Below are 18,513 nucleotides of genomic sequence, written 5' to 3' on the forward strand. Positions count from 1 at the left end.
CGAGATCTACTCTTCAGCATCAAAGGAAGGAAATTAAGAACAAGATCAGCAGAAGACAAAGTAAAGTGCATGTATAAATATGAAGAAGACCTGCAGAAGGGACTTGGAAAAGAGTTAAGAGCCTCGGACAGAAGATCACCAGGTTGATGGACTATATGGAATTCACGGAAATGACTGGCAGAATCCGAGACCAGGGAGAAGAGACGGTGGAAGAAGATTGGAAAAAGTATAAAGTTTATTTATAGAAATATTGTAAAATTAATGAGTGTTAGAAAAATGTTGGAATGAAATTATATGGCTTTAGTAGAAATGTTATAAAGAGTTAAGCATAAATAAGTATTATAGTATTAATGGAAAATAAGGTTAAAATAAGTCAAGATAATTATAAGACAGAAAATAGAGAAAGATGGAAAGGAATTGCTGAAACAATTAATAGAATTGGAATACAAAAAGGGAGGTGAGAGGAGGTCGAGGAAACAAGGGAATGAGGGATGGGACATTGAAATGGTATGATGTATGTTTTTAAACTGTTTTTGTTCTGTTTTGTTTGGTTTGGTGTGTTGATGTTGCGTTGTGTATATTGTAATGTATTGTTTTTTCTTTCTTTTGCTTTTTCTTTTTCTTCTTTCTTTTGTAAGGTTTAAAAGTAATAAATATTATTTTTTAAAAAACAAAGTGGGGACCTTTTCATACTCGTGAACATGCGTTTTAGAAGGTGTGAGTTTCTAAAAGACACAGGGAGCCTCTGCAATTGCAGGGGACTCCCCGCTTCAGTCATTTATTCTCCAGTCTACGGAAAGTCAGGTAACACAACCACTGCAGAGAAGTGAAAGAATAGGAGCATGAGAGCCGTGGTTGTGTCCTGATTAGTGTTGGACTAGGACCTAGGAGACCAGGGTTCAAGTATACAGTTATGGGATAGGAATCATAGGAAGCTGCCTCATACTGAGCCAGACCATTGGGTCATCTAGCTCAGTGTTTCTCTACACTGACTGGCAGTAGCTCTCCAGGATACCACACAACGAGACTTTCCTAAGCTCACTGAGTGACATTGGGGCACTCTCAGCCCAACCCACCTCAAAGGGTTGTTGGGGTAGTGATTGAATGAGGAGGAGAACCTAGAACTCCTTGGAGAACTCCCATCATCCCTGACTACTGGTCCTTCAAGCTAGGGATGATGGGCATTGTGGTCCAACATCATCTAGAGACCCAAGGTTGAGAAAGGTTGCTCTAGGGCCAACCCACAGCCAACCAATGTATGAGGCCTCTGGAAGATGCTCAACCCTCTCAATGGTTACACCAGGGCTGCGGAACTCCTCCAGGTATTACGGGACTACAACTCCCATCATCCCTGAACATTGCTGGCGGGGGTTGACGGGAGATGTAGTCCAAAGCATCTAGCGGCACCAGGTTAAGAAAGGCCGTGGGCATTCTACACAGCCCTCTAGATCAGGGGTGGGGAAGCTGCTGTCCTCCAGATGTTTCTCCACTGCAGTGTCCATCTTCTCTGACATGCTGGTTAAGGTTGATGGGAGTTGGGTGTCAGCCAGAGGTTCCTCATCACTGCTCTAAGGCGGTAGCCAGCTACACAGACCAACCACCACGAGGAACTGAAATTCATTAAAGGGTTGAGTGATCCTGTTCCCAGCCTGCACTGGAAGGACTTTTGTTTTGTTTTAAACAAGCACATTTGTGGTTTGTGAAATAAATAGGGTGTTTTAACATCTCGGCAGTATGAGGCCCATATGGCAAAAGCCACATTAAGGGAGAGATGGGTGTTGTGCGTCAAAGAGCCAAAGTAAACAAAGGCATCGCAATATCGGCCTGGATAAAGGCAAGACAGCAAAAGACAGAATCAGGCCTGGATTAAGGTTTAGGGTAAGTACACTGCAGCAACGAAGTCTCGATTTAGGGTCAAAATGGCCTTCACTTTCAATGCATAAATGGATATTTGACCCAACTCAGTCTCATTATGCATTTCTGAGAACAGGTAGTGTCCGCCTTATATGTGGAACCCATTTCCCATTGGAGCTCAATGTCTGGCCGTTCCAAGGCAACAAACCCTGAAGAGATATAGATAAGGGAATAAATTCCATCAGCTAAATGGAACTAAAAGTGAACAAAGAATCTACAAATGTACGGAGTCCAGTTCTGGGTATCACAGTTTATGGAGGATATTAACAGACTGGAACACACACAGGATGAGGAGGACCAGGATGATGAAGGGACTAGAAATCTAGCCTTAGGAGGAACCATTGAAGGAGTTGGGTATGTTTAGCCTGGAAAAGAGGAGACCGAGAGATGATATGACAGGCATCTTCTGATTTCCGAAGGGGGGGGGGTCACACGGAAGATGGAGCAAGCTTGTTTTCTGCTGCTCCACAGGGAAGGACTCAACCCAATTGATTCAAAGAATGGAGGTTCAAACTTAACACCTGAAAGAACATTCTGACAGTAGAAGCTGATCGACTGTGGAAGAGTCTACCTAAGAAGAAGGTTGTATCTCCTCCTATGGAGGTTTTAAAAAAGAGCTTTCATGGCCATCTGTCAGGAATTCCTGCATTCCAGGGAGATAGACTAGAGAGGACCCTCTAGGACCCTTCCAACCCTACAATTCTATGATTCTAAGAACATAAGTGGAGCCTGGCAGTTGGATCAGGCCAATGGCCCATCTAGACCAGCATCCTGTTATCACAGTAGCCAACCAGATACCTATGGGAAGCCTGCAAGCAGGGCATGAGTGCAACAGTGCTCCCCACGAGTTTGCAGCTGGTATTCAGAGGCAAAACATGGCCTTTCTCTCCATATATTCGTCTAATCTGCCTTTCTAAGACACCAGAGTTGGTGGCTATCACTTTCTGCCGTAGGAGCAAATTGTTTTTATTTTTATTGAAGTTTTTATCTCTACAAAATAACAGAAAGGTTTACATATATGTGCATGTTAGTGCATATGTGGGTTAAACCACAGAGCCTAGGACTTGCCGATCAGAAGGTCGGTGGTTCGAATCCCTGCAACAGGGTGAGCTCCCGTTGCTCAGTCCCTGCTCCTGCCAACCTAGCAGTTCAAAAGCATGTCAAAGTGCAAGTAGATAAATAGGTACCGCTCCAGCGGGAAGGTAAACGGTGTTTCCGTGCGCTGCTCTGGTTCGCCAGAAGCGGCTTAGTCATGCTGGCCGCATGACCCAGAAGCTGTACACCGGCTCCCTTGGCCAATAAAGCAAGATGAGCGCCGCAACCCCAGAGTCGGCCACAACTGGACCTAATGGTGAGGGGTCCCTTTACCTTTACCTTTTACATGTTAGTAACACAAAGCATCCCCCCACCTCACCTCCCCCCCACCATTGGTTCAACATAACTTGAAATGTGAATTAAAATCTGACTTCCCTCCATCATTGCTTGACCTTAATTCTATAACTTATCTTTACAGTTGTGTTGTTATATTGCATTTGACAAACATTCTGATTTTACTTGCATTTGTAACCTTTCCCCCTCACAAACTTTGTTCTTTACATATCAATATTTCTGTACCGGAGCAGTGTTTTTTTCGTGTATTCATTAACGCAACTCCATTCTTTTATTGAATTTTGATTTCTTTGACCTCCGACAGCTGCCGTCATTTGGGCCAATTCAACAAATTCAAGAAGTTTGATTTGCCAATCTATTATTGTGGGTATTTTGTCTCCCTTCCAGTTCTTTGCTATGAGAACTCTTGCGGCAGTGGATGCGTATAAGAATATCCTTTTCTTATTTGTGGAGGTGTCATTTGCTATTAATCCCAGAAGATACACTTCTTGTTTCTTGTTGAATTATTTTTTAAAAAATCTTTATTATCTCTTCATGAACTTTATTCCAAATTCTATAGCATAATCATGGACTTTGTGATTGCGCTCCACAAATATTTAATTGAAATGGCTATAGAAAGCTCCTAACCCATTTTATCTGGATTGTACTGTACACCAACCTTCTATTACTGGGCAGTGAGGGGAACCTTGTAGTTCAGAACCTTGTAGTTCACCCTTTGCCATTGGCTATGCTTGCTGGGGCTGTTGGGAGTTGTGGTTCAGCAATATCTGGAAGGCCAAAGGTTTTCCACATCTCCTCTATGATTAAGAGTTGTACACATCATCATACTACATAGACAGTTGCTCTACTGGTGGAAAGCACTCTCTTTTTGGAGACTTCTAGAAGTCTTGGAAGACCCATGGGACCCACACTCCCCCCCCCCCCCCGGGCCATCATTCCACCTCAGCAAGATATCAAGACAGGCTCCATGATATAATTTAAAATACATTTATTGTTTCATTTGTTCTCATTTGTTATACAAAGATGTTAAATAATTTAAATACATTCTCCACAGTCACTCAAGAATCAGATTTATACCTAAACAAAGCTGTACATATGAGGTAGAGAAAAATAATTTAGGCTCCCATAAGACATTAACCACCCCAAACCCACCCCCTGGAAAATATAATAATACATACTACAAATCCTTCATATGTCAGAATTTGCTCCTCACAACCCTTCCCAAAAGGAACTCAGTTTGCACAACAAGTCCCTATTCATGCTTCCTAGATGAAAAATGGAATCAGAGACCATTAATGAGCTAAACAATACTTTTTTTTTTACTAAAAATCGATACACCCAAAACAGAAACGGAGGTTGCTGTGATCCAATTCAGATGGCAATTTTAAAACTTAATCATTCATACCCAAAGGCTGGTTTTGTTTGTTTGTTTCATATTCGGGGAGATCACCTCTCCGTGTCTTTCTCCAAACCAATAAATAGAGGCTAAAACGATGAACCTTAAAATTTAAGAAAGTGCTGCTGAACACATCTCCTGCAAAGTTCTCCACCTCCCCTTTTGCATTGGCTTAGGTAAACAGGAAGCTCTCTTACGCAGACTCAAACCTTTGGTCCATCTAGTACAGTGCTGTCTACATGGACTGGCAACAGCTCTGGAGCATTTCAGGCAGAGATCTTTCCCAAACCTACCCTGAGATGCTGGAAATTTGAGCCTGGGAGCTTATGCATGCAAAGCAGACCCTCTACCACACAGCTACAGCCTTTTTGACATCATTTTAAGACTCCCCGCCCCTACAATCTCCACTCCAAATTGTGACATGCAAGGGAAAGAGATCCTAACAATTTTTGGCAGGGAGAGAAAACCAGTTGACATGGGGGTGCCATTTTGGCAGTACTTTTGGCTTCAAAAGGGAATCATTGTACTTCCCCTTTCTTCACATCTCCAAGCTTGGAAGTAAGACCCTAACAGGGCCTCTGTTCATAACCCTTTTATTACGGCACCTGACATCAACTTATCATATCCTGGGTACATCTCAAGGACAACCACATGGCTGCCTTTACCATCTGATAGGGCGTTGACAACTTTCTATGCACACCACCGACTCTTCCACCTTCGGCCTAGTCTTCCCCAAGTTGGTGACCTCTAGATGTTGAACTACAGCTCCCATCGTACCTAACAATGGGCAAAGCTTGCTAGGGTTGGTGGGAATCGGAGCCTCAATACCACCTAGAGGTCCACAAGTCAAGGGCTGCCCTCAGGCAGTCATAGAAGATAGAACCTGGTGTGGTGTTTTGTGGGTTTGAATGTAACACTGGAAAACCTACCACAAAAGGCGTCTCAGTTACATCAGGTTGGGAAAAGTAGTTTTGTAACTATGTTATTGAATAGTAATTTATATAAATAATGGATGCACCCCACTAGAGGAAGAATGTCGGGAAGACAAGGTTGACTGGGCAAGGAGAACCTATTATTATTATTATTATTATTATTATTATTATTTATACATTTATTTATAGCCTGCCTTTTCCGCTGATAGGACTCAATGTGGTTTCCATCAAGATTGAGAGAGAGGAATAGGAAATCAATGAGATGCAAGATGGCCACCACAGCAGTCCAACTCATGCACAATCCACGGGTGCTGTGCTCAACCAAGTCTGCTTTGTGTGCAGAACATTCCAGGTTCAGTTCCTAGCATCTCCAACAGGAGCTGAGAATGTCTGCCTCATCTGAAACCCTAGAAAGGGGCCACGAGTTAGGATAGACCATGCTGAGCTAGATGGACCAAGGTTATGACTTGCTATGTTATGACTTGCCTATGTTCCAGCCTTCTCCATGAATGCCCCTAGCTTGCCCTGGGCTAGCACAGCTGTGGCAGGTTCTTCTCCATTCTCTCCCCTTCCTTGGTTAGCTTTCATGTGGAGTCAGATTTACACTTTGCCTGGAAAAGACTGACAGTCAAAGTGTACTGTCGCTCCATGTTTGACAAAGGAGCCAACCCTTATGATTGTCACAACAGAACCAGTTGCCTTAGATTGAAGCAGCAAAAAGTGTTCTAGGAGACCAGGAAAGTGTCTACCTTAAGGCATAACCAATGTGTTAAAACAACACAAGATCATTTTCAGCTTTGGGTCAACAACTTACTTTTGGGCTACAAATAGGAACAGCCCACTGCAAGGTCATGGAACAAAAAACCCATTAAGAGCAGATATTTCTTGGACCCAGTGAGAATTTGGCAGATGATGAAAAACCCATCTCCATGAACACCATGATCATGACCCAGTACAATTCAATAGGGGAGCAAAAGTCTCAACATGCCCATTTAAGTCAATTGGTGACTACATGGGCGGTCACAGGTTCTTTGCAACTTCAGTAGGTTCAACAAAACACATCCTCCTGGGTTTGTGTCATTTTGTCTTGCAAAAAAACACCCTAACGCTGACTCTCCTGGCTTTCCACAAAATTGCCATAAATATGCAGAAGGCAGATGGTCACAAGGGCACTTGCTACAAGGCACCATGGCTGAGCAAAACATCCTCTGCAGTGTGTGCACCTATATTGCATATATATTACTACAAAATATCGTTGTGTGTATATCAGGAGCATTTGCTAAACATGTTAACTTATGAAACAGCCGCAAGAGATTAAGCAACAAAGAGAAGCAAAATGGAAGGTGTAGAATACAAGGGATCTGCTGGCCCTCAGCTACTAGAGGACACTTTCATTAAAACAATGGAATTTAATGCCTCTCTTCACCCACCTGGTACCCTCCAGATGTTGTTGGACTGCAACACCCAGCTGTGGCTGATGTGAGCTGCAGTCTAACAACACCAAGAGGTGGGTGAAGGCTGGATTGAGGGCTCTCCCTCCCTTGTTCTGTTTCATAGGGAGCATCTAAAGAACCAACACGGCTAGCTAGTTATGCAGAACCCGGCGGGCTTTCGACTTGCAGTTCCACAAACAACAGAAACTCCCTCGCCCATCTCCATGACACAAAAAGGTTTTTTCAGAAACCAAGGAGAGTCGAGAGCAGTTTTGAGATTCAGCTCAGGGGTTAAACTCGAAACCAAAAGTCTCACTGGACACAAGCCAGCCTTTGGAAGCTTCTCCAAAGGGTAGCGTGTTGGATCCTGGTCAATTGTCTCTTCACCAACATTGATAGCAGGGGGAGCCAACATATTGTCCTCATATTGTGTAGAGACTCATAACCCACCACACTCAGTCTGCATGGGCCAATGGTCAGGGCTGGAGGGGAGTCTGAATCCTACATACAGTGGTGCCCCGCAAGACGAACGCCTCGCAAGACGGAAAACCCGCTAGACGAAAGGGTTTTCCGTTTTGGAGGCGCTTCGCAAAACAAATTTCCCTATGGGCTTGCTTCGCAAGACGAAGATGTCTTGCGAGTTCCTGCGGGTTTCCCCCCCTTTTTTCTCCCTTTTCCTAAGCCGCTAAGCCGCTTATCAGCTGCTCCGCTGATAAGCCGCTTAACAGCTGATCGCTAAAAGCCGCTAAACCGCTAATAGCGCTAATCCGCTAAGCTGTCAATGGGCTTGCTTCGCAAGACGAAAGAAACGCTATACGAAGAGCCTCACAGAATGGATTAATTTCGTCTTGCGAGGCACCACTGTAGTACACAAGACACCATGTTAGTTTCCCAGAATTTAAGGCAAGGAAAGCACTGCACACTTGCATCACGTTTACTGGGGAGGAGAACTTGTAATATGGCCTTGGGTTGATGAAAGCCCCATAAAAGCTAGCCCAATCTCAAAAGGGGAATAATAATAATAATAATAATAATAATAATAATAATAATAATAAGTGTATTACACCTGCCTATACAATTCAATGCATGTGCCTCAATACTATTTATATATATATATATTTAAAAAAACCACAGGAGAATAAACCTTACTATTTACAATATATATATATATATATCTATATAACATGAAAGCAATAATATTTGCATTAACATAAATACATTTTTAAATACTTACAGAAACACCCGGGCTTCAGTGCGCGAATTATTATACAAAGAGGAGTTTCTCCCACTCAGTAGTTCACTCACTCCTTTGCCTCTCAGCTCAAAGGCCACAATCCTACACACGCTTACTCAGGAGGAAGTCCTATAGAATTCAGCGGGACCAACTTCTGAGCAAAGGTGGGTGGGAAAAGACTGCAAGAGATGCTCTGCTTCTCCTTTGCACAGCTGCACATAAGACAATGTTCACACATCAGGGCAAGCCATGGTTTACTGTGCATAAGCCAATTATGTTCATTTTACACCTCCCTGCCAGAGGTGAGGAATAACAAACCATGGTTGTTGGGCTTGCATTCATTCAAACCAAGGAAGAGGGTTTATTTTGCTCCCCAAGCAAACCATGATCTGTAGCCAATTATGGTTTGTTTGAGTGAGATACACCATGGTCCCTGGTTTAGACATAACACCAGGCAAGGAGTTCTCTGTATGCAAGAATAGGTGTGTTCATGCAATATCGCTGACTGTGGTTTACTGTGATGTGTGATCTGGGACAATGTTTCAACAAGACAAGCATGTACAAAAAAAAAATGGGGGCCACATTCTCTGAATGTACACCTGCAATTTCACTATTCTGCCTATCTGAAGTCCTAAAAAGTTGGCCTTTTACTATTGCAATGCTCTCAGTTCAGAAGGTTGAGACATTTTTACCCACAAGGGAAATCCATCCAGGATTTGGGGCCTAAGACATTTTGATGTTGGAGGCAGAAAATGCAGAACTCCTCCTTCCCCTTTACTGGGGGTAAAATTACTAACCTGAAGCTGCAATCCAATGCACGCTTACTTGTGTAAGTATCTCAGTAGGGCTTACTGAGGAGTAACATTTCACAGGATTGTCTTTAACAATACACTCAAATTTGCCACCCAGTTAGAGGCTGACCCACTTTGAGATGCAATATAATTTAGGGCTGTGATCCTAAGCGAGCCCAGAGATCCGCTCCTTTTTAAATTGCACAGGACCAGTGATGGTTTCCCCCACATTTTGAGAACTTTTTTGCAATAGAATGCAGGCATTTTGCAGGTTCCCAACTCCAATTCAAACTGGCATATCAATATTTGCAGCAAAGCTACAGTCAGTTACAGCGCCATCCTACCCATATGGGGAAAAGCCCATTCACACTTGCGCTTTCTGGTGAACACAACATTTAGCCAGATCTCCATGGCAAAATACAGCAGTGGCATCCATTACAAGGGCTTGATTCCTTACAGCTAGGTTTATCACCAGTGGCAATCCATTGAGTGAAACTAGCTCAGTATTGTCTGCCTGGCAACATCTCTGCCAAGTATCAGACTGGAACTTTTTCCAGCCTGACCTGGAGATATTGAGGATGGAACCTGGGATATTCTGTAGGCAAAGCTCTGCCACTGAGCTACAGCCATTAAGACTATCACCTAGCCAATGACACTTCTTCCACTTAACTTAAAGCCAATTCATTGCATGCTGGTCTTAATCAGGATTGTTTCACTCTAGAGGAACCCTAGCAAAAGCAAGAAACTGGTGTGTGTGTGTGTGTGTGTGTGTGTGTGTGTGTGTGTGTGTAAGGATGTCTGCCTTTCGTCAGCCAACCTGGGCAAAGATCCAGAAAGCAAGGTCATCTACAGCTGATAAGGGGGACAGGCCCAGGAAGGCACAAAGCTACCCCAATCATGGGGGCTGCACAGGGCAACAGGCAAAGTTGTTGGCTCGGAAATGGGGGGAAGAAATCCCCTCACTTCCTCTTCGACACAGATCTTTGGGGTCACAGTGTCTTTGGCAAAAAGTTTCCCAGATTATACACTCGTTCTTGCCAATTGCAAGTTGGGAAACACTCCCTAGGGAGAAAAACATAAATGGTGGCCCTCCCCACCTCAACACACTCAAACAGGTTTCACCTGGGGCAGCAAAATAGCTCAGTCTGGCCCTGCCCCCAGCTTAGAATGGAGCTCAACTGTAATAGTTAAGGTACCATAGGGAGATCAGGCATGGATGAGTCAGTACCCATAGCCCAGGCATAGGCAAACTCGGCCCTCCAGATGTTTTGGGACTATAATTGCCACCATCCCTGACCACTGGTCCTGTTAGCTAGGGATCATGGGAGTTGTAGTCCCAAAACATATGGAGGGCCGATTTTGCTTATGCCTGCTCTACCTCATATCAAATTCTTAAGAATCAATTCCTATATCTGTTTGGGTCTATCCCATTTTTGCATCTGGAAATACCTTTTTTTTTTTTTCAATCTGGAGATGGGCAAGAGCCAAAGGAAAATTATGTTCCAACTCGCACATCAAACCCAGGGGGTGTAAATTCAGGTCACTTCACTGAAAAAAATGTGGACTGGCCTAAACTTTCCTCCCTGACTATTTGCGATCCATTCTTCCAGTGAGCTAGGACTGAGCTGAGTAGTCCAGATCCCACACACAAGAAGAAAACCTGGAGAATGTGGCATGCGGCATGCATCTTAAATTTTGTCAAAGAAGTAATGATTTGGATAAAGTTATGTGTGCGTGCAAAACAAGGTGGGGAGGAGAGATCAAGCATGCTCAAGAGAGGACTGGACATAATACCACATTGAAACCATAAGAAGGTACTTCGGAAAGGCTTAATAAATAAATGTTCCATATTTATATTTAGGAGCGCATATATATATATATATATTTATATTTATATATATCCACATTGAATAATAGGTTTCTATTCAGCCTTTTCTTAAACCAATTTGCACAGAACTTCAGGACTGGTCCATCTGGTGTGACACCCAAGGACAGAGTTCAGATTGAGGAGTCTGTTGCATGGAGAGCCACCAGGGCAGAGAGGGAGGGGAATAGGTGTCTTTGAGGTTCAACATCTGTTGCAACCAGTCTCATCTGGCCTTCCAAAAGATGGACAAGAACTACTGTCTTCTAATTTTGCAGAATCCTGGACCAGCAAAAGCAGGCCTTGCCTCTTGACCACCCTCAATCAGTTTTCCAATCTGACAGTATACAAAAGCCAATCAAATCCATCCCCTCCCAGTAGATGCACAATAATATAGCTTAGATACGAGGCGAGTGGCTACTATTTTTTATTATTATTTTAGAGAAGCGGCAGTAAAGGAAAAAAAAAGATAGAGAGGGCATCCTTCGAAGACTGGACAGCCCCAGGCACACAAACGGAAACCATGCAGAAGGTTTTTTTTTCTTTTCTTATCCAGCTCCCCACTGAAAACCAGGTCAACAGGTTTAAAAAAAAATTTTTTTTAAAAAATGCTACTACTGGAGAATCAGAAATGCTGATCACTGCATACAGTGGGCACTTTGCCAAGAACTTAGCTAGCCGCTTCTGATCCAAGTAGTATTGTTGAAGGAGGAAAATCGTCGCAGCCAAGTCAACAGATTTGTAACGTTCCAATTCTAAAAAGCAATGGAAGAATCGCAAGTAGGCCAGACCACCCTTTGGTTTGGGTCACTGCTGTTGGTTCTTCTCTGGCTTCCCTTCCCCCTCTTGATGGTCGCCAGTCAGTCACTCAGAACCCAGTATTTGCACTGCTGTTGTATTTGATTTCTAACACACATGATGCCTCAATCTAGCGGCTTAAGGAGGGAAATGTTACAAAGATCTTTACAGAGATCTGTGCCGGTTATAAACCACTATCGCTGTTGAGTGTAACTGGAATGAGATCCGAAGAGATGTAGAGTAAGTTGGGTTGTGCGATCCGGTCAAGAACGGCTTACGAGGAAAAGTCAAAGCAGCATTGCAGCCTATAAGGCAACAGGGTTTCTCCATAAAACCAGGAAGGCAACTTGCCTAAACAGCATGTCCAGAAGTTAGGGTTTCAATACGTACTGGAATTTAAGGCAGCATCCACAGGGTGAGTTTTGGAGCAATAAGAGGTACAAAATAAAAACAATAATAATAATAATAATAATAATAAGGAGTTATAGAGTGCTGGTGTGTCCCTGGGAAGGTTTAAGAAAGCCTCTAGTGGTTTTCATCATTTACAAAAGTAGATCGTGAAGGTGACAAGAAGTGAGAGGGGGATTGAAGTGGGGCAATGCAATGGGATGTCTTGACATCTGGAAGGAAATCTCACAATGTCTGCTTCAAACCAAACCCTCCACGTTGAGGAACCACAACCGCCTTCCATCAAGCAGGCCACATTGAAACATCCTATTTTAGGAGATCCCAGTATGTAACTTTTTAAACCTTGACTCTCCTCCTTTAAAGAGGTGCTGAAGTCCGACATCACCACCCCTTCCCCTTGATACACTTTTGGTATCGAATTCTTCATAAAATGGGGTGGTGCTTTTTCCCGTTCCTCACCATGGATCTCAAGGCAGTCATGGAACACATAGGACAATCCAGATTACAGGCCAGAAGGTTCTCTACCCAAAAGAGAATGCCTGATTTAGCCAAGGTTTCATGAAGGGCAGTGACGAGGGAAACCTGCTAGGAATCCCACCTCAGTCACCACAAATTATTTTGTTGCATTTTTTGCAACAGCGCACAAACAATTGATACGGACACCATGCAATAGGCACTTGGTCTCCAGGCACTTGGACCTCCAGAAGCGTCAGCTGGGTTTGCAGAGAAGAGGGCAGAAGGTCGAGGAAACAAGAAGGCAAGAGTTGTGGGGGGGGGTCACCTGTACCCTACAAAGTGCTTACACCATCTCGGCACATCGCTTCTCAAGTCAACCGTGAAAAACACCCTTTCAAACCCTGTTTCACCTCCCTGGGTGAGCCCTCTCCCGTCATCAGCAAAGGCAATCGACTGGTGTGCAAGACCCCTCTGTTGCGCCACATCAGTCCTTGCACGTGTAGACCTCCTCCCTCTGCGTACACTGTTTGCACTCCACGTAGCAGCACCAGCGGACCTGACACTGGCAGGGTCTGGTCACCACGCGGCTCTGGGTGTTGTGCCCCCGGCCACAGCAGATGCTCTCACAGTTCTTGTCCTTGTAACACTTCCTGCCCGACGTGCCGGGCGAATAGCGGCTCACCAGGCAGAAGCTGGGCGAGTCGTCAATGTAGACGAGGTCCGTAGTCCGTGGGATTTGGTCGCCATGGCCCGGGATGGACTTCTTGGGCGGGGAGATGTCCCCCTCGCCCGTGGCCTCGTTGGTCGTGCTGCCCACTTTGAGGGCCATCTCGTACCTCTGCTTCAGCTGCTTGCCAATCTCGTGGAAGGGGGAGAGCTGCCGCCAGCACGTCCGGACAGTGCAGGATCCAGAGACGCCGTGGCACTTGCAGGTGGTCTCGACCCCAGCTTTGATGACCTGCAGGTAAGGAACTGAGCGTTAATGATGGGCAAGGCAAGCGAGCCGGCAGCAAAATGGTGCTGTGGGGAGCAACTGAGTTCAGGCTTCCAGGCAAATGAACTGTGCCCTCTTTCCTTTTTAAAAAGAACGCTTCTAAAAGCTACGAAGACAAGTCTTCTCTGTTAACATTGACAAGAGGTTCCCAGAACTCTACACATGAGAAGAGGAGCATAGCCTTGGCTAGATCACGTCAATGAGCCATTACGTTTAGCATCCTATTCTCACAGTCACCAACAGGGCCGGATTTAGGTTAGATGAGGCCCTAAGCCAGGGATCAGCAAACATTTTCAGCAGGGGGCCAGTCCACCATCCCTCAGACCTTGTAGGGGGCCAGACTAGATTTTGGAGAGGGAAAATGAATTCCTGTGCCCCACAAATAACCCAGAGATGCATTTTAAATAAAAGCACACATTCTAATGTAAAAACACGATGATTCCCGGACCATCCGCGGGCTGGATTTAGAAGGCAATTGGGCCAGATCCGGCCCCTGGGCCTTAGTTTGTCAACCCATGTCCTAAGCTACTGAAGGTAATGGGGCCCTTTATATGTCCAGCTGTCCCTGTCAACAACAAATTGTCGCAGTTTTTTGTGTTGAATATATGCTATATGGCAATTTATGGACCTAATAGGTTGTTGTTGTTGTTTAGTCGTGTCCGACTCTTCGTGACCCCATGGACCAGAGCACAGCAGGCACTCCCTAAAGCCATTTGCACATGCAGAATGTAGGTACCCTATATACAGAAATGAGCAAACCAGTGGTATTTTAGGGAGCAGGCTAGCAGGCGGGGCCCATGACTTACATCACAGGAGCCTACACAACACAAAACACTGTTGCTGCATCTAGGTTTTTATTTTATATGTTTTTTTATCTTGTATTTTGGAAATGTACATCCAGTTTCTTTTCCTTTAAATTTTTGGGGGGATCCCAAGAGAGTGGGGCCCTAAGCTTGTTTAGCTTATACGTAAATCCAGCCCTGGTCACCAACCAGATGTCTCTACGGAAGCTCAAAAGCAGGGCTTGAAAAGTTATCCCGCCCCCAATGTCCTGACTATTCATTTAACTGGTATAATTCATTTGATTTCCATTCGCTTAGAATACTTGCTCCTCTCTTGTAAGAAATCAGTATTTTTTGTGGGAGCATTTAGATGACATTCAAAGACAATTCAACTAATTCATAGAGGAGAGGGCTGTCAGTGGCTCTGCCTCCATGGTCAGAGGCAGCAATGCTTTTGAGTACCAGCTGATGGAAACCACAGGGTGGGAGAGAGAGTTCTGTTGCTCGAATCCTGTTTGTGGGTTTCCCATAAGGGGCATCTGGTCAGCCCCTGTGAGAACAGGAAGCTGGACTAGATGGGCCCTTGGCCTGATACCAGAAGGCTCTCTTCCTCTTCCTCCTCCTCTTCTGATGAAACCAGCAAGACTGGGAAGGGCAAACATGGATATTATCCTGCCCAGGGTAACAGCCTCCCCTTTCATGGTGCCCCTCAGATTTGTAAGACACGCTTGAACAGACATACCTCACCGGGGGGGGGGGCGGGAGGTGGAGTGGAAGGGAAGGGAACGAGAAAGAAAGAAAGAACGGGTCAGCCCTTTGGGGGATTAAGGAACTTAGCAACGCTCCGGAGAGGTAGTCAGAAAGTTATGCTTAATGATACTTTGCTGAGAAACATGGGCAAGAGGCCGGGGGGGGGGGGCAGGCGGAGAGGCAGATTTAATTAAAACATCACTTAACTCTGGCCTGGTGGAACAAAATCAAGTGTGCTAACACTCTGACTTTTCATTAATGGGACACAAAAGGGAGAATTGCAATAGAGGGGAGTTTTGTTTTTTTCAGGGGAGGGGGAAGGTACCATATGCAGAAGAGAAGGGGGGGCATTGCTGGAATTATACAGCAGCTCGTTTTTAATATACATGAAAATCTTCTAGCAACCTTGGAACATGGGAGGCCTGGAGGGTGGGGGGGGGGGAGAGAGAGAGAGAGAGAGAGAGAGAGCGAGAGAGAGAGAGAGAGAGAGGTGTGTCTTTGGTTTCTCACTCCTGCTTCTTTCTCCACTATCCCATTCCCAAGAATTGTTGAATGAACTGGGATGGATCTGGCAGGAGCCGGGGGGACGCTTTCATTTTCTTTTTTTTAAATAAGCTGCAGAATTTTTAGGCTTGGTTTTTTTTTTTCCCTCACCCAGAAAGAAAAAGAAGGAGCTTTGGCCAAGTCCTTCTGGCTAATGACCTCAACCCCCTGTGCCAGACAAGCTGGCCTTGTCACCAGCGTTGAGGTCATATCGTAAGCGCTTGAGTGAGGCATGAAATGGGTGCAAGAGGGTCAAAGAGGGTGATTCTTGCACTCTTCTGGGGCAAAGAGGTGGGTGTGAAAAAAAGGAGAAATGAAATCCTCAACGGGAAGCAATTTTTTAAAGCGGTGGCAAAGGGGTGGGCTGGACGGCAAGCGTGGCATTGGAAGACTTGCGTCACTCAGAAATTCTCCAGCGCGGGGTCAGGAAAAAGGTTCCCCTTGTCCCCAAAGCAGCAGCAATACCGCCTGCCAATAGCTCAAAGGGTCGGGAGGGAGAAACCCGTCTACTGAGCCTCAGGAGAGCCGTTACGATCAGAAGCACAGCAAGTGTGTGTGTGTGTAATGGAAAACACAACATTCCAGACCGCTGAGAGACCACCAAGCCAGGGCAATGGAGAAGACACTTTCAGAGGGCCCAACAGACCTGCCTATTTCTAGAGCGTATTTCTCAACCGTCACAAAGGATGAGAAGACCATTTGATGCAGCTCACCTTTAACGGCAAACCTACCAGATCTGCACTCCCCAAAACAATACGGGAACTAAAAAAAAACACAGCCATGCTTGGAAATAATCACTTCTCCGAATTTTGCAATGTTGCTTTCCAGCCAAGTAACAGCCATAGAAATGCGTACGTGTGAGGTAAAAAGTGAAAACTTACAAAAAATGCCAGTTACAGATAGGTAGCCGTGTTGGTCTGCCATAGTCAAAACAAAATAAAAAAATTCCTTCCAGTAGCACCTTAAAGACCAACTAAGTTAGTTCTAGGTATGAGCTTTCGTGTGCATGCACACTTCTTCAGATACACTGAAACAGAAGTCACCAAACCCTTCTATATAGTGAGAAGGTGGGGAGGGGTATTACTCAGAAGGGTGGTGGGATTGGGTGATTGGCAGATAGCTGTGATGAGCCTGTTGACGACTCTTAACGACTGCAATAGGCCTTACAGGAAAAAGCAAGGGGTGAGAAATTGAAAAACGGCTTTGTCATGTATAATGAAATAAGAATCCAATGTCTTTGTTCAGACCAGGTCTCTCCATGGTTTTAAGTTTGGTGATAAGTTGCAACGTTACAGAGCCAGAGAATTCCTCAGTTGCCTCAAGAGACAAGGCCCGGAATCTTTGAACGGGGAAAGTTTTGTTAACAGATAAACATTTGAAGTGGGATGGGGCCTGGCCACTAACTAAGCAGAGCAAGAGGCTAACAGGGCATGGTTCACCAAGCCACCATGGCGGCTGTAGGGCTAAGGAAGCAGATTTGGAATGGAGAATTGTGCTGGAATCGCAGCAAAGCCTAGGACAGGTCTTATATCTTCTTTGACTGTTTCTTGCACCCCTAGATTAGAATTTAATCTGCACATACAGCAAGCATCTCTAAATCACCACTGCTCAAATTCAGGGTCGATCTTGAAGGGAAACTTAGAATAAACTCTACTGAGTGCCTGTTATCTGTCTCTCTGGCTAGTCATAGGCTGGGAGCTATGCAGGATACCCAAGGAAAGTCTAGTCATACATAAATCTGGTAATTTAACCAAGAGATGTCCAGCCCACTTGGAAGCATCAATCTGTAAGCTTAAGAACTACAAACTTGCCTTTTTAATACCAACAAAGAGCCAAAATCCTCAAAGTACACACTACCACTCCCCCCTCGGCCTGCCATACTCCCACAGAAGTGTGGGGTGACAGGTATAGGGTCACCTGGGTCCTAGTTTCACGGTTAAGGAGCTAGGTGGGGAGGAACCAGCATGGTATAGGGGTAATAGCATCAAAACTGGTCCTGAGAGTCCAGAGTTCAAATCCACATGAAGCCACAAAGCCCACCAAGTGAGCTTGAGCTGGTCACTCTTCTCACCTAGCCTACCTCATATGGGACATGCTCCGCATCCACACAAGTCCTGAGCTTTGAGGCCAGCCTTCTCTATCTGGAAGATGCTTTGGCCCACAATTCCCATCCATCCCAGCCAGTGGTCCAGAGCACTCTTATTTACCATCCCAGGCCACCCATCTGTGGCCACATTTTTCTTTCTTTTATCAGATCAAAATGATCAAACAACAGCAAAGGTTGCTAGATTTATCGAGGGTGCAATGAGATCAAGGGCCACTATCTGAACGATAATCTTGGTCATTTGATTGCCTTTTTTACCCATTGTTGTCCTTTTAATTGTATATATTGCTTGTTTTATGTTGCTATGGCCGTTGGCTAATGCGAATAAAGTTTATCTATCTATCTATCGGAGGACACCAAGCTAAGGAAGGCTGTGCCAGGAAGGGAAAAAATAGGACAGAAACCCAATCAAGATCCTTGTCAGAAATGCCAACTTTTCTGTTCTGCAAGAACCTGCAGATTCTAGATCTGCCCTGCTCAGTGTTCATGCACAAAACATTTCCGACAGCTCTCTGTCTCAGAAAAGCTGCAGACACCCATGCCCACGCCCCAAAGCCGTTCCCATAGCAACACTCCTGCGAATCTTCTCAGGTCTGATTAACACACTGCTCAAACCCAAATCTTATTAGTGTCAGCTTACCACGATCAGTTCCCCTCCCCTTTATCCCCCCAACCCAATGGAGGCTCTCTTTGTTTGCACTGAAACAGAATCTCAGTGACTTCAA

The 18,513-nt window shown here is 44.9% G+C and overlaps 1 protein-coding gene across 2 annotated transcripts in view; it reads right to left on the reverse strand.

Annotated features, from left to right (window-relative positions):
- WNT9A (Wnt family member 9A) overlaps nt 1-18,513 on the reverse strand; it is an 82,762-nt gene that overhangs the window by 17,500 nt on the left and 46,749 nt on the right. The window contains exon 4 of one of the 2 annotated variants that reach the window (XR_013831829.1): nt 12,837-13,573. Coding sequence is in view for 1 of the 2 variants with exons in the window: in XM_079947002.1 (XP_079803128.1) it covers nt 13,100-13,573 (474 nt within the window). In the remaining variant the exon portion in view is untranslated. Of the gene's footprint in view, nt 1-9,465; nt 13,574-18,513 lie in introns of those variants that run through there. The other variant, XM_079947002.1, reaches the window with a different exon arrangement.

The sequence above is a fragment of the Podarcis cretensis genome, assembly GCF_951804945.1.
Source record: "Podarcis cretensis genome assembly, chromosome: 12".
NCBI lineage: Eukaryota > Metazoa > Chordata > Lepidosauria > Squamata > Lacertidae > Podarcis > Podarcis cretensis.